At 35.2% G+C, this 15,301-nt stretch overlaps 1 protein-coding gene across 2 annotated transcripts in view; it reads left to right on the top strand.

Annotated features, from left to right (window-relative positions):
• Positions 1 to 15,301, top strand: part of kcnh1a (potassium voltage-gated channel, subfamily H (eag-related), member 1a) — a 71,466-nt gene that overhangs the window by 1,076 nt on the left and 55,089 nt on the right. The window contains exons 2-7 of one of the 2 annotated variants that reach the window (XM_055171396.2): positions 189 to 215; positions 5,353 to 5,476; positions 9,723 to 9,829; positions 10,093 to 10,221; positions 10,451 to 10,569; positions 13,308 to 13,700. In XM_055171396.2, the coding sequence (XP_055027371.2) occupies positions 189 to 215; positions 5,353 to 5,476; positions 9,723 to 9,829; positions 10,093 to 10,221; positions 10,451 to 10,569; positions 13,308 to 13,700 (899 nt within the window). The remainder of the gene's footprint in view (positions 1 to 188; positions 216 to 5,352; positions 5,477 to 9,722; positions 9,830 to 10,092; positions 10,222 to 10,450; positions 10,570 to 13,307; positions 13,701 to 15,301) is intronic. The other variant, XM_055171397.2, reaches the window with a different exon arrangement.

Here is a 15,301-nt window from a genome sequence, read left to right as displayed (position 1 = left end):
ACTTTTTTCTCTTTTTAGTATAACTTCTATAAACCCCTTAAGCATGTGTGTATGACCTCCACGGTCACATGGGTTTTCTGGAAAAGACCAAGAGGATAAATGATAAACCTCAGATGAGGACGGAAACTGGCTTTTCCTCTGTGCGTGTTTGTTATTTTAACTCTTTTTCTGTTTTCTTTAACTTCCAGTTTGGACATTATCACATAGACACACAGGTATAAACCTCATTGAGCTGAACACATATCTCCCCATTCTCTCTCTTTTGCTTTATCTTATCCCTTTCCTCCCCCTCTATCTATTTTCCCAACATTGAAGATTGTTCTATACCAATTTCTGTTAATTTACAAACATAAAGCTTCATCGAACCCTTTTGCTTTGTAAAAGGTCTAACAATGCTGCTGATAGTTGAAGACATAGGCAAATATGGTGACAACAGCCATGTAGATTTTGATCCCAAGTCCTCATTCAGCGCTGACAGCATGTGCTGTAAAATAACAAATGTTGGCATGGAACGTTTTCTGTACATAGTGCTGCGTGTGCGTCCACGTGTGTTTGTTTAATACACTTTTTAGCGTGTTTAGCATGGAGTGTACGTGCTGTGTTTATGCTCAATAGAGGAGAACTGTGCTCAAATGATCTGTTTATTATACATTTTAATACTGGCATTTTTTGGACTGTTAGGACATGAATTCATCTCATATTTCCTTTTCAGAAGCATTAGCAATAGTATTAGAGATGTGTGAATGCAGGGACCAAAATTAACTCTTTTCAAAAGCCAAAATGAGTGAATTAGCAATTCAAAGAAATGGTTTAATAGTCGTCCAACACTGCACTGTAAAAGGACTTTTTATGTTAAATCAACTCAGATTTACAAGTCATGTCAACTATTATTTATCTTGACAAGAGATAAGTTGTTACAACTTATAAAATTAAGTTGACTTTTTCAACTATATTTTTTAAGTTATAACAACTCACCTGTAGTTATAACAACTCATCTCTAGTCAAGATAAATAATAGTAAGTTGACATGACTTGTAAATCTGAGTTGCTTGCTTTAACAAAAAAGTTTAAGGCAGCAAATTATTTTTACGGTGTGATGTAAAAGCAAACACATATTATTTGTTACGACTTCTAAAAACCTTTTAGTTAAAAAGTCTAGTTAGAAACAGCTGTAAAAAAATGCAGCATGAAATTAAAACAACTTGGTTTTTGCAAGCTAATTTAAACTAGTATTGTAAGTTTTGGCTTGTGACTTATAAAAACAAGTTAAAAATTGTTACCTTAATTTTTAAGTTAAAGTAACATAAAAATTTGAAGATTTGACAAAAATGCTGCTTTGTACAGTGAAAATCAAGGTATTTAAGTTAAACTGAGATTGACTACACTGTAAAATCTTTTTGAACGTACATTTTTAAGTTTAATCAACCATGATTTACAAGTCATTTCAACTATCTTGATAAGTAGTCAGTCGCTGTAACTTATTAAATCAAGATAAATTTGCTTTATATGTCAACTTTACTTTAGTTTAAGTTACATCAACTCAATAGTCATTACAGTTTTAATGTCATGTAAATCCAAGTTGATTTAACTTAATAATTTTTACAGTTTATATAATTTAAAAATATAAATTTAAAAAATGTATTATTATTTATTTTAAAAATTATTTACAGTTTATTGGAAGCCTAAAAATATTTACAGTATAACCTAGTCAATTTTCTAAATTCAATTGCCATTGGCAGATGTGGAAACTGTTAATTTTGGGCCCTTTGTGTGTCTGTACCTGTCATGTCAACATGAAAAACGTTGCTGTTCATTTCATGATGTCTGAATGAGGTGAAGGACACATTTTATGATGTCAAAAATATCACGGCTCTATTGCATTGATTATTTTTGATTAGTTGCACGCTATTTTTTGAATAGTGTTCATATGCATAAATGACTACATGAAAGCTTTTAGTCGTTGTGATTACAGTCTTTACATTACGAAGGATTGAAAGGGGCTCTCACTTGTGACAGACTAAATGTTTTTAATTCACTTATATCGGATTACAGGTGGTATTATGTTACCGTGAGCTCGCTCAAGCTTTGAGATACACTTTGTTAAAAGTGCCACTGGCTTACTCAGCAGTCGCTAAATCACAAGAGTCAGCTTATCGTCCTGATAGATGCTTAACACGCTAGATGCTAACACAACAACATTGACAGATGTCATAGGAAAGGTTACAGCAAGGGTACTTGGATGAAGCCCACTACCTAGGAAATCTATGTGTCAGGGAGACGTGGGGTGACCCTGGCACGGTTTTCAACACTCATGTGTATTGGCAGTATTATTGAAATTGACTGTGTGACACAACAGAATGACACAAGATGACTTTTAATTATGTTTAAGGGTGTTAGGGAGGGTAGTTAGTTGATTTCTTACAGGATTATTATTGTCAGATGTGTTGTAGTGTTTAGCCTTATTGACATAAAGCCTGGTCCACACTGCACCTTAAAGTGGCCAAGAACTACCTCATTAGACAGCAAAGGAAAATTTGGGATTATGCCCGTTTTAGTCATTTACTGTTTGACTCATCATTTAAAGGACACCTTAAATATAACCTTGATATATTTAATATTGACTGAGTGGTCATGTCAAAAATGAAAATGAATGTGAATTCAATGACTGAAATCAAACTTTGATGCTACAAATCTCAGTAATTCGATCATGAGACTTTAGGATGAATTTCACATACAGGGTCACGTTTAGTAAATACCGCAGTTTACAATATGGCTTTTTGTAAAATATTTTGCTTAACAAAGTAAGTTACCTGGTTGCCTTTAAGGGCACCGATTATGCAAAATCCACTTTTATTTAATTTATTTAATTAACTTTATTTATGTATAAAGTTAAATATACATGTAAACAGTTTTAAAAAGGTTAAAATTAAATATATTTTTAACTTCAAAATAACTTATTTAGGATATCGTCGCTGCCCGATGAAACTCATGTATGTCCAAAACGGTTACTTTTCAAGACGTGGAAAAAAACAGTATTTCTTAAGCAGTTGAATATACTTGATACGGCATCTTTACATGTAACCATATTCTTGCCAGTGTAATGATATAATCCACATTTGACCAAAATTGAGTTTAAATGGACATACGTGCATATTTTACAGTAACGGTGGTCGATACGCGTTCTTCCAATCATTAATTAGAACGGCCAAGTCGAGTTTCATATTGACAGATGAATACGCTCAGTTTATTAAATAGCCTATGTCTTAGTTTATTAAATACGCTTAGTTAGTTTATTTAATATTAATTATAAATTTATTAAATGTCTCTTGCAAACTATGAAGGGACAATGAATCAATACACTGACATGGTAATGCTAGACAGATACTTTGTTTGCACAGTCCTACCGTAATTTTGTCACTCCTAGACGTATGTCTGGTGTCAGGGGGGAAATGTTTACCTCGATGAAGGAAAGTCATTAGTCCCTTTCACACATACAGTCTTTACTGGTAATTTACTGGTAAATTGCAGTTAACATGTCATGTGTGAACAGAACCTTTCCGGTAAATCAGTGCTCCCAATTTACCAGTAAGACAGGTTGTAAGATTAACGGTAATTTACCGGTAAGCGCTGTGTGTGAACGAAAAATATAGCATTACCGGCATTTAGAACGGATGACGTCAGACCGCGCTGACAGATCGGGCGGGCCAATCAGAAAGTTTTTTTTATACAGGTGACGCGGTTTCCCCCAGACTGTTTACGGACGTTTCCACACACATGTTGCTTAGAAGTCGAGCATACCTGAAGTTAACATCCACATTTCTTCACCAAAGTTGTTTAAAACAGCTTACCATCTAATTGCCAAATTGCCGACGTCCTTAGCACACCTAATGTGCAAACGCGCAGGTTCCGTTTGACGACGCCTAACGCAATGTTGTTTGGTCACGAGCAACTTCGCGACCGTTTGCCACAGATGTGAAAACAACAAAATACGGACCGTGGATATTAAGTCATAACCCGCCGTTTACAAATACGACACGGACGGAGCTCGCCGGCCGTGCGCCACAGGTAACTTCCGCTTTCTCTCCGAGTTTACCGGTATTTTGATACTGATTTGTGAATGATGTCTTACTGGTAAAAAGACGGAACGTCACTGCATGTGTGAACAGCACATTTTTGTATTTACTGGTACATTTATTCTGGTAAATTCATGGTAATTTACCAGAATTACTGTGTGAAAGAGGCTATTGTCTCACCAGGCTATGTTTATTCGGCTATCCAGTGCTGAGATTTGATGAAACTTCACGAGACCGGCGAGATGCTTTCACAGGGTGGGAGATACGCGGCATGATTGACAGCTTTGACACCAAATGGATAAACGTGAAAATCAGATGACATGATTTAACAACTTTTCATTGGCCATTTAGATATGTGAAGCATACTGTATACGGAAATAAAACTGGACATTCAATCCGTCGAAAAATCTCAAAATCGGCAAAATGGACATATGTGGATTTCATCGGACAGCGACGATATATTTCAAATATATCTTGGCAAAGAATACATTTTTGCCATATGAGATGTAAAATTATTTGCTTGCCCCTGAAATACATTTTTAAATATATTTTAATATACGAAGGTTAAAACTAAATATATTTCCAAATTCAAAAATATTTAATTGAGCATTACTTTCTACACAATGTATTCTACATTAATATATTTAAAATATATTTTTGGCCAGAGAAAAGTTTTTTTGCCCTATTGGTGATTACAAATGAGATTAAGTGAGTAACTGGCAAACGCGGGGGTCTCTTTTATCATAAAACCCTTCGTCACTGGTTCACACAACAATTTTTACAAGTTAATTAATATTTTTAAGTTAAATTAACTAAGGCAACCAGGTAACTTCCTTTTTTAAGTTGAACCAACAAATATTTTTTACAGTGTGAATCATATTTCCTTTAGTCAGTCATGTTGTGACTTTAAAACCTTTCTTTAAACATCACGTGTCCAACCCTATAAGGCATGTGTACAAGAGGACCGAATGTTAAAGCTAAGATTTAAAGAGAAGCTTGTTATTTCAGTTTTATTGGGACTGTAGCGTAATGTGGGAGTGGTTTATGTGCTATAGCAACACTGCTGTGCGTAACCATGTCAGTTATAGACCAATAAAAAAGCTTGAAACATTCACTGTTGTTGTAAACTTGTCACATCTGTGGCTTTGGACTGCCGTGACAGTGTCCACCCATCCTGCCTCATTACTATAGCGACCGACCTCTTGCTTTTTTGTACCGTTTGTTTTGTGCCTGGTTCCTCTCACCTGCTTCCCCCAAACCTTCCTCTGCTCTCCTTACAGATACAAACTTTGTGCTGGGGAACGCTCAGATCGTAGACTGGCCCATCGTCTACAGCAACGATGGCTTTTGTAAGCTGTCCGGGTACCATCGCGCAGAGGTCATGCAGAAAAGCAGCACTTGCAGGTATCAGACTTTGTATATACTTTGTGTTAATGGGGTGGTTTCCTATAGTGAGCATGTTGATGGTATTTTTTTACAGGTCTGTGAAAGGAAGTAAGACAGAGAATTTTGGAAGGTTCTCATTTGATATTGATCCTCTTTACAAAGTAGACACATGATATGAAGCACATGCATTACATAAACAAGTCAGAGTCACTCACAAATGTCTTTACACTCTTAAAAACCAACAACTCATAAAAAGATTCAAGTGATGTATATTGTCTCACACCCATCATTTTTATGGCAACTTTTACAAGAAGTGTAAGCGTACCGCCCCGGTGACAGCTTTTGTACCTCTTTTCCTGATGGTGTAGTTTACAGTACAACACTACACCCTACACTACATAGATTTATACGCTACATACAAAATACATTGTCTGGAAGTAAGAGTGCAAAGAAATACTTATTAAATATATATCTCTACAGGATAAAGTCCAGTGTGCAGTTTACTTCGGCATTTTTCTTTAGTCCATTTTATACAGCAGAATATAAATAGAGTAATAAAAAGGTCAAATAAGCAAATTTGTGACATTGACCGTGTTAGTTATCTTGTGCAAAAGGTCCTTTTCTTTCTTTGAAGCGCACAAGATGCTTTTTGGAACACTGTCAAATCATGCTGGGTTTACATGGATCAGCAGATGTTGCACAAACCTGTGAAGCCCATGCCAGCTCAAGTGCATGCTGTCATGAAAGCAAACGGAAGACGGACCAAATACTGGAAAAAAAATTTAAATTCACGTTATTTTTCTAATAACTTTCCATTTTCATGAATATACAATTTGTTTAAAAAAAAAAATGCAAAATAGAAACATTTTCATAAATGCATTCAGACTTTCAAACCCCACTGAATGCATTAATTTTATTGCTTACTTAATCCAGCATAATAGGAATTTGTACGTATTATACGAGTTAGCTAATTTGCATACAAAGTGAATTGTACAAAAACATACAATTATTAGAAAAAAACAATAATAAAAACTCACCCCTAACTTCAGCATCAGGGGCGAAAGCAAATTGTACAAAAATTTACAATTATTAGAAAATAAAATTATAACGAAACTCCGCCCCTAACCCCAGCATCACAGGGTAAAAGGAAATCGTACAAAAATTTACAATTATTAGGGGAAAAAACAATAATGAAACCCCGCCCCTAACTCCAACATCACCCGGTGAAAGCAAATCATACAAAACGTACAAATATAAAAAAAACAATAACTTAACACTGCTTCTTACCCCAAGCATCACGGGGTAAAAGTCAATCATACAAAAACTTACAATTGTTATAAAAAACAATAATGAAATCCCGCCCCAATCCCAACGTCACGAGAGAAAAGCAAATCGTACAAAAATGTACAATTATTAGATAAAAACAATAATGAAATCCCGCCCCTAATCCCAATGTTACGAGGAAAAAGCAAATCGTACAAAAACATACAAGTATTAGCTAAAAACAACAATGAAATCCCGCCCCTAACCCCAACGTCACGGGGTAAAAGCACATAAGCGTAAAAGCGTACAAAAACGTACAATTATTCGGAAAAAAACAAAACAATAATGAAAACACTCCAGCATCAGTGGCGAAAGCAAATCGTACAAAGACGTACAATTATTAGATAAAAACAATAATGAAACCCCGCCCCTAACCCCAAAGTCACGGGACGAAAGTAAATCGTACAAAAACTTACAATTATTTAAAGAATAAAACAATAATGAAACCCTGCCCCAAACCCCAACGCCACGGGGTAAAAGCAAATCGTACAAAAACTTACAAAAACAATAATGAAATCCCACCCCTAACTCCAATGTCAGGGGCGAAAGCAAATTGTACAAAGACGTAAATTATAAAAAAAAAAAAACTAATGAAATCACTCCAGCGTCAGGGGCGAAAGCAAATCGTTCAAAAACGTACAATTATTAGAAAAACAATTATGAAACCCCACCCCTAACCCCAACGTTACGGGGGGAAAACCAAATCGTACAAAAACGTACAATTATTAGATAAAAACAATAATGAAATCCCACCCATAACCCCAACGTCACAGGGTAAAAGCAAATCGTACAAAAACGTACAATTATTCCGAAAAGAAAAAAAAAACAACAATAATGAAATCACTCCAGCGTCAGGGGAGAAAGCAAATCGTACAAAAACGTACAATTATTAGAAAAACAATTATGAAACCCCACCCCTAACCCCAACGTTACGGGGGAAAACCAAATCGTACAAAAACTTACAATTATTAGATAAAAACAATAATGAAATCCCGCCCATAACCCCAACGTCACAGGGTAAAAGCAAATCGTACAAAAACGTACTATTATTCCGAAAAAAAACCCAACAACAATAATGAAATCACTCCAGCGTCAGGGGCGAAAGCAAATCGTACAAAAACGTACAATTATTAGAAAAACAATTATGAAACCCCACCCCTAACCCCAACGTTACGGGGGAAAACCAAATCGTACAAAAACTTACAATTATTAGATAAAAACAATAATGAAATCCCGCCCATAACCCCAACGTCACAGGGTAAAAGCAAATCGTACAAAAACGTACTATTATTCCGGAAAAAAAACACAACAACAATAATGAAATCACTCCAGCGTCAGGGGAGAAAGCAAATCGTACAAAAACGTACAATTATTAGATAAAAACAATAATGAAACCCCAACGTCACGGGATGAAAGTAAATCGTACAAAAACTTACAATTATTTGAAAAAAAAAAAAAACAATAATGAAATCCCACCCCTAACTCCAATGTCAGGGGGCGAAAGCAAATTGTACAAAAACTTACAATTATTAGATAAAAACAATAAAGAAAATCGCCCTTAACCCCAACGTCACGGGTTGAAAGTAAATCGTACAAAAACTTACAATTATTTGAAGAAAAAAACAATAATGAAACCCTGCCCCAAACCCAAAGTCACGGGGTAAAAGCAAATCGTACAAAAACTTACAAAAACAATAATGAAATCCCACCCCTAAGTCCAATGTCAGGGGCGAAAGCAAATTGTACAAAGACGTACAATTATAAAAAAACAAAAACAATAATGAAATCACTCCAGCGTCAGGGGCGAAAGCAAATCGTACAAAAACATACAATTATTAGAAAAACAATTATGAAACCCCACCCCTAACCCCAACGTTACGGGGGAAAACCAAATCGTACAAAAACTTACAATTATTAGATAAAAACAATAATGAAATCCCGCCCATAACCCCAACGTCACAGGGTAAAAGCAAATCGTACAAAAACGTACAATTATTCCGAAAAAAACAACAACAACAACAATGATGAAATCACTCCAGCGTCAGGGGAGAAAGCAAATCGTACAAAAACATACAATTATTAGTTAAAAACAATAATGAAACCCCACCCCTAACTTCAGCATCAGGGGCGAAAGCAAATTGTACAAAAATGTACAATTATTAGACAAAAACAATAAAGAAACTCGCCCCTAACCCCAACGTCACGGGACGAAAGTAAATCTTAAAAAACGTACAATTATTTGAAGAAAAAAAAAATGATAAAGACAACCCGGCCCCTAACAGCAAAGTGACGGGGCTAGAACAAATTGTACGAAAACATACAAATGTGGTTGTACGAATCGCCTAATTTTGTTGCGTCGCTAAATCTCATACAGGGCAGTCTGTGTAGATGTTGTATTAATGATATCAGTAGTAATGGGAAAAGTGCCCATCTTCTTCACTATGTAGTTGATGAAAGCTCTGAGCCAGCAAGCTTTAAACTTTGGCTTTCCCCTGATTTGCCAAACACAAGACAAGCTCATTACAGTCACATAACAGACACCTCGGAGAGAAACACATTTGTTGAACCTCTTGTGAACATTAGCATTTTATCTGCTCTCTCCATTAGGCTTAACGTGTTTTCAGTAAACTTTTAGTTGGCCATCATGATCCAGCAGAATCAGTGAATCATTTCCTTTTAATCAGACACTTAAGTACAATGACTCTCATGCTTTATTATGTGATACTGTATCCATCGCCCCATCAATAATGCCCTACTATGTTTTTATTGACATTAAACAAGAAACGTTATCCTTCCTCGGACATTATTTTGCAATATTATTGAAGTAAACGTTTAAACTGAAAGAGAAAGTAGTGCATCTTTTGCTCATCCACACATTTTCCAAATTCCCAGTATGCTTCTGAATTTAATTTGGAACGTATCGATCTGTTTCCTCTCTCAGCTTCATGTTCGGAGAGCTCACAGACAAAGACACGTGTGAGAAAGTACGGCTGACTTTCGAGAACTATGAGATGAACTCGTTCGAGATCTTGATGTACAAGAAAAACCGTAAGCACCACATCTGCACACACAAACAAACAAACACAAACAGATGCACACAAAATTGAGCTGTGAGTTTTGAGAGCAGGAACATGACAGTCCTGGTGCATAAATTTGTTATGTTAATATCTTCCTCCTGAATATGCATGAGCGTGTAAAACAGAAACAAGACAAACAGAGAAATAAGTTTTTCTCGGATGTCAGATTTACACATATTGACACATGGAGGTGCATACAGGTAGAGGATATTTAAATGCATGTCTTTATTTCAGGAACACCGGTATGGTTTTTTGTGAAAATTGCACCTAAACGAAACGAACAGGAGAAAGTTGTCCTCTTCCTGTGTACGTTTAGTGACATCACAGCATTCAAACAGCCAATCGAGGACGACTCTTCAAAAGGTACGACTTGTCCAGATGTATTATGTGAACATATATGATTTCATCTCACAACCTCTGTAGTTTACAAGCGTTGAAATATAAATGTTTATTTTTTTTTATTAAAGCACTGCTTTAACAGAGGAACAAACCTAGGAACAAACATACTGATAAATAAACTGTCTATTGCATTGAAAGTTGTTTTGGATAAAACCATCTGCCGAATTCTTAAATATGTGTGATCTGTGTGCAGGTTGGGGAAAGTTTGCACGTTTGACCAGGGCTCTTACAAGCAGTAGAGGGGTCATACAGCAACTCCAGCCTACCGTACACAAAGGAGAAAATGTGCATAAACACTCACGCCTTGCAGAGGTACATCTCTGTGTGTGTGTTACACCTGTGAGTGACTCTGTTGTGTGTCAGCATCCCAGTCATGTCAAGATCAAACTAACACTAGGACAGCAATCATCTCATACTGAGTATTCCCACTACACACACATAACCTGCAGTGAGATTAATAGGAAACAGTGTGTGTGATGTTTCTAAATAGTTTAAATACAGGGTTCATAAATCAATTTGGGCTTAGGCCAAGTTTCAGAAATCAATTGTAAATAACAGGTGGTGAATAACAATGCCTTTGTACATTCTAGTCCTCATCTTCCAAATAACCTAAAATATGAATGCAGTGTTGTACCTTGCTTTTTGTTAAATGTGAAAGGAAAATTATATATAAATTTGATTCTATATCAGGAATCTGTATTTAAATAAGGAAGCTGCATCTAAATGAGGAGTCTGTATCTGATTTAAGAATCTGTATCTCAATCTCAATCAGAGATCTCAATCTTTATTTGAATCTGTATCTGATTCAAAAATCTGTATCTGATTCAACAATCTGTATTTGAATCAAGAAACTTTATTTGAATTAAGAATCTGTATCTGATTCAAGAATCTGTATCTGATTCAACAATCTGTATCCGATTTAAGAATCTGTATTTGAATCAAGAATTAGTATCTGAATCAAGAATTAGTATCTGAATCAAGAATTAGTATCTGAATCAAGAATCTGTATCTGATTCAAGAATCTGTAATTGAATCAAGAAACTTTAGTTGAATTAAGAATTAGTATCTGAATCAAGAATTAGTATCTGAATCAAGAGTCTGTATTTGAATCAAGAAACTTTAGTTGAATTAGGTAACTGTATCTGATTCAAGAATCTGTATCTGATTCAAGAATCTGTATCTGAATCAAGAATCTGTATCTGATTCAAGAATCGGTATTTGAAACAAGAATCTGTATCTGATTCAAGAATCTGTATCTGATTCAAGAATCTGTATTTGAATCAAGAATCTGTATCTGATTCAAGAATCTGTATCTGATTCAAGAATCTGTATCTGATTCAAGAATCTGTATCTGAATCAAGAATCTGTATCTGATTCAAGAATCTGTATTTGAATCAAGAAACTTTAGTTGAATTAAGAAATAGTATCTGAATCAACAATCTGCATCTGATTCAACAATCTGTATTTGAATCAAGAAACTTTAGTTGAATTAGGTAACTGTATCTGATTAAACAATCTGCATCTGATTCAACAATCTGTATCTGATTCAAGAATCTGTATCTGAATCAATAATCTGTATCTGATTCAAGAATCTGTATTTGAATCAAGAAACTTTAGTTGAATTAAGAATTAGTATCTGAATCAACAATCTGCATCTGATTCAACAATCTGTAATTGAATCAAGAAACTTTAGTTGAATTAAGAATTTGTATTTGAATCAAGAATTAGTATCTGAATCAAGAATTAGTATCAGAATCAAGAGTCTGTATTTGAATCAAGAAACTTTAGTTGAATTAGGTAACTGTATCTGATTCAAGAATCTGTATCTGATTCAAGAACCTGTATCTGATTCAAGAATCTGTATTTGAATCAAGAAACTTTAGTTGAATTAAGAATTGGTATCTGAATCAACAATCTGCATCTGATTCAACAATCTGTAATTGAATCAAGAAACTTTAGTTGAATTAAGAATTAGTATCTGAATCAAGAATTAGTATCTGAATCAAGAATTAGTATCTGAATCAAGAGTCTGTATTTGAATCAAGAAACTTTAGTTGAATTAGGTAACTGTATCTGATTCAAGAATCTGTATCTGATTCAAGAATCTGTATCTGAATCAAGAATCTGTATCTGATTCAAGAATCTGTATTTGAATCAAGAAACTTTAGTTGAATTAAGAATTAGTATCTGAATCAAGAATCTGCATCTGATTCAACAATCTGCAATTGAATCAAGAAGCTTTAGTTAAATTAAGAATTAGTATCTGAATCAAGAATCTGTATCTGATTCAACAATCTGTATTTGAATCAAGAAACTTTAGTTGAATTAACTAACTGTATCTGAATCAAGAATCTGTATCTGATTCAATAATTTGTATCTGATTCAATAATCTGTATATGATTTAAGAATCTGTATTTGAATCAAGAATCTTTAGTTGAATTAAGAATTTGTATCTGAACCAAGAATCTGTATTTGTTTTAAGAATCTGTATCTGATTCAGGAATCTCTATCTGATTCAAGAATCTGTATCTGATTCAGGAATCTGTATCTGATTCAAGAATCTGTATCTGATTCAAGAATCTGTATCTTAATCAAGAATCTGTATCTGATTCAAGAATCTGTATCTGATTCAAGAATCTGTATCTGAATCAAGAATCTGTATTTGAATCAAGAAACTTTATTTGAATAAAGAATCTGAATAAGGAATCTGAATATAAATAAGGAATCTGTTTATAAAATCAGAAATCTGTATCTGAATTAGGAATATGTATATGAATAAGGAATCTGTATATGAATCAAGAATCTGTATCTGAATCAAGAATCTGTATCTGTCTGATTCAACAATCTGTATCTAAACCTGGAATCTGTATATGAATCGGGAATTTGTATCTGATTGAAGAATCTGTTTCTGTTATACAGACCAGATGTAATACTGTGTGATTTTTCTTTTGGGTAATCTCACACTGAGTAGCATTACAGCCGAGACAGATCATTCCTCTCTTCTCACCATCAATCAGATCAGTTAAATGACTGTCCTCTCTCTCCCGCAGGTTCTTCAGCTGGGTTCGGATATCCTTCCCCAGTACAAACAAGAGACGCCCAAGACCCCCCCTCATATCATTTTGCACTATTGTGCCTTTAAGACGACCTGGGATTGGGTCATTCTTATTCTCACTTTTTACACGGCCATAATGGTTCCTTACAACGTCTCATTCAAAACGAAGCAGAACAACGTCCCCTGGCTGGTTGTGGATAGCATTGTGGATGTGATCTTTCTTGTTGACATTGTGCTGAATTTTCACACGACCTTCGTGGGACCGGCCGGCGAAGTGATATCCGACCCGAAACTCATTCGCATGAACTACTTGAAGACCTGGTTTGTGATCGACCTGTTGTCCTGTTTGCCTTATGATGTCATCAACGCCTTTGAGAACGTGGATGAGGTCAGTGTCATTTACATTAAGGTTTAGACTCATTTAGACTATTTAAAGATTAATAACTCAAAATGAATAAATTTTGACTGATAAAAAGAAACCTTTCAGTTCTCTAGAGTTTAAAGTCCACCTGTGGCAAAAAGTTTTTATTGTTGTTTACATGTCTATGTGGTGTTTTTAATATGATTTAGGACAAACCATGTTCAAATTTGATCATTCAACACCATTGCTGACATTTTCTTCATAAAATTGGAGTTTCATTCCAACAGTTTGAAATCGCCTCGGTTTTTTATGTCACAAGCATGTAACCAATCACATGATTACAGATGAACGAGTGAATCAGTAGTCTGAGCCATAGATATTTTTTATGGATGCCGCATAGACTTGGCGCTGATACGATTGCAGCACTGCTCCCTGCTAGCAATTTTGGCTTAAACCATGCAAAATTTGGCCTGTCAGGGAAAGTCTAACCATAGCTCAAAAATAGACAATGCGTATACGCTTTGAACATGTAAAAGAAATGAAAGCAAACACTTTGAACACCTGTTTGGTGACATAATTGGATTATAGTATGCGCAAGGCGCGTAAGTGCATAGTATATAAACGACACAAACATGTAGTGAATCATAAGATATCCACTCAGTGTTGTATAAAGTGTTGACTCGTGACTCGCTCCTCCTGCAGCTAGTAACTCCTCCTTTCAAATTTTTTCGTACGTTATCGGAAAGACTCTGTAAAGCTAATCTGTCTTTTATAAATCTGATAAAACTAAAGACTCTTCGGACATATGAAGGATGCAATACTACTCTATAGGTACTTCAGATTAACATCAGATTAGAGCCCGACCTATTAAGGATTTTGAAGGTCGATACCGATACAAATGTTTGTTGGTTTTAAAATCCGATATTCCGATATATCGGCCGATATTTTTTTTTCAAAAACGCGCAACAAAACAAACAGATTTCCCTAACATTAGTTATTTATGAGTTTAAACTAAAATTATATGATAATGCATTTCAAAAAGAAACTTGTTTCTTTTATTGTCTCGTGACCAACTCACCATGAACTCACTTAACCGTTGTTCTCTCTGCCCGACTCTGGCTTGATCAGCAGGTTGCAGGATGTGTGACGCGTTATACACGAGTGTTGCCAACAGGGACGTTGTAGAGTGCCCTCTGGTGGACACACTATACAACGGCAACACTCATGACATGGTTGAAGGCTGTTTCGTCCGTTTTTTTTTTTTTTAAAATATTCATTTATCGCCCATTATGAATGCCGATACCGATAGTTTGGAAAATGCCTAATATCGCCCGATAATATCGGCCTGCCGATATATCGGTCGAGCTCTACATCAGATACACAGAAACAGCGTGTGTTATGTGAGCTTTGAACTATGGTCGCCTAAAATTGGGATTTGGGTTTAGATGTCATTTTATTTAACAAAAAGTTGTTCTTACCCCAAACCCAAACGACAATAGTAAAAAAAAACAATACATAAAACGACACGAAAGATGTTCTATATTAAGTGAACAAGAAGGACTGGCGTATCATATGCATGCAAAATTGGAATTTGGCGTTTGTATTGCAACGACTTTTTACACTGCGTG

Source organism: Misgurnus anguillicaudatus, chromosome 7 (assembly GCF_027580225.2).
Source record: "Misgurnus anguillicaudatus chromosome 7, ASM2758022v2, whole genome shotgun sequence".
In the NCBI taxonomy this organism is placed as follows: Eukaryota; Metazoa; Chordata; class Actinopteri; order Cypriniformes; family Cobitidae; genus Misgurnus; species Misgurnus anguillicaudatus.
The sequence above is the reverse complement of the archived record's forward strand: the minus strand, read 5'-3'. Positions and strand labels throughout refer to the sequence as shown.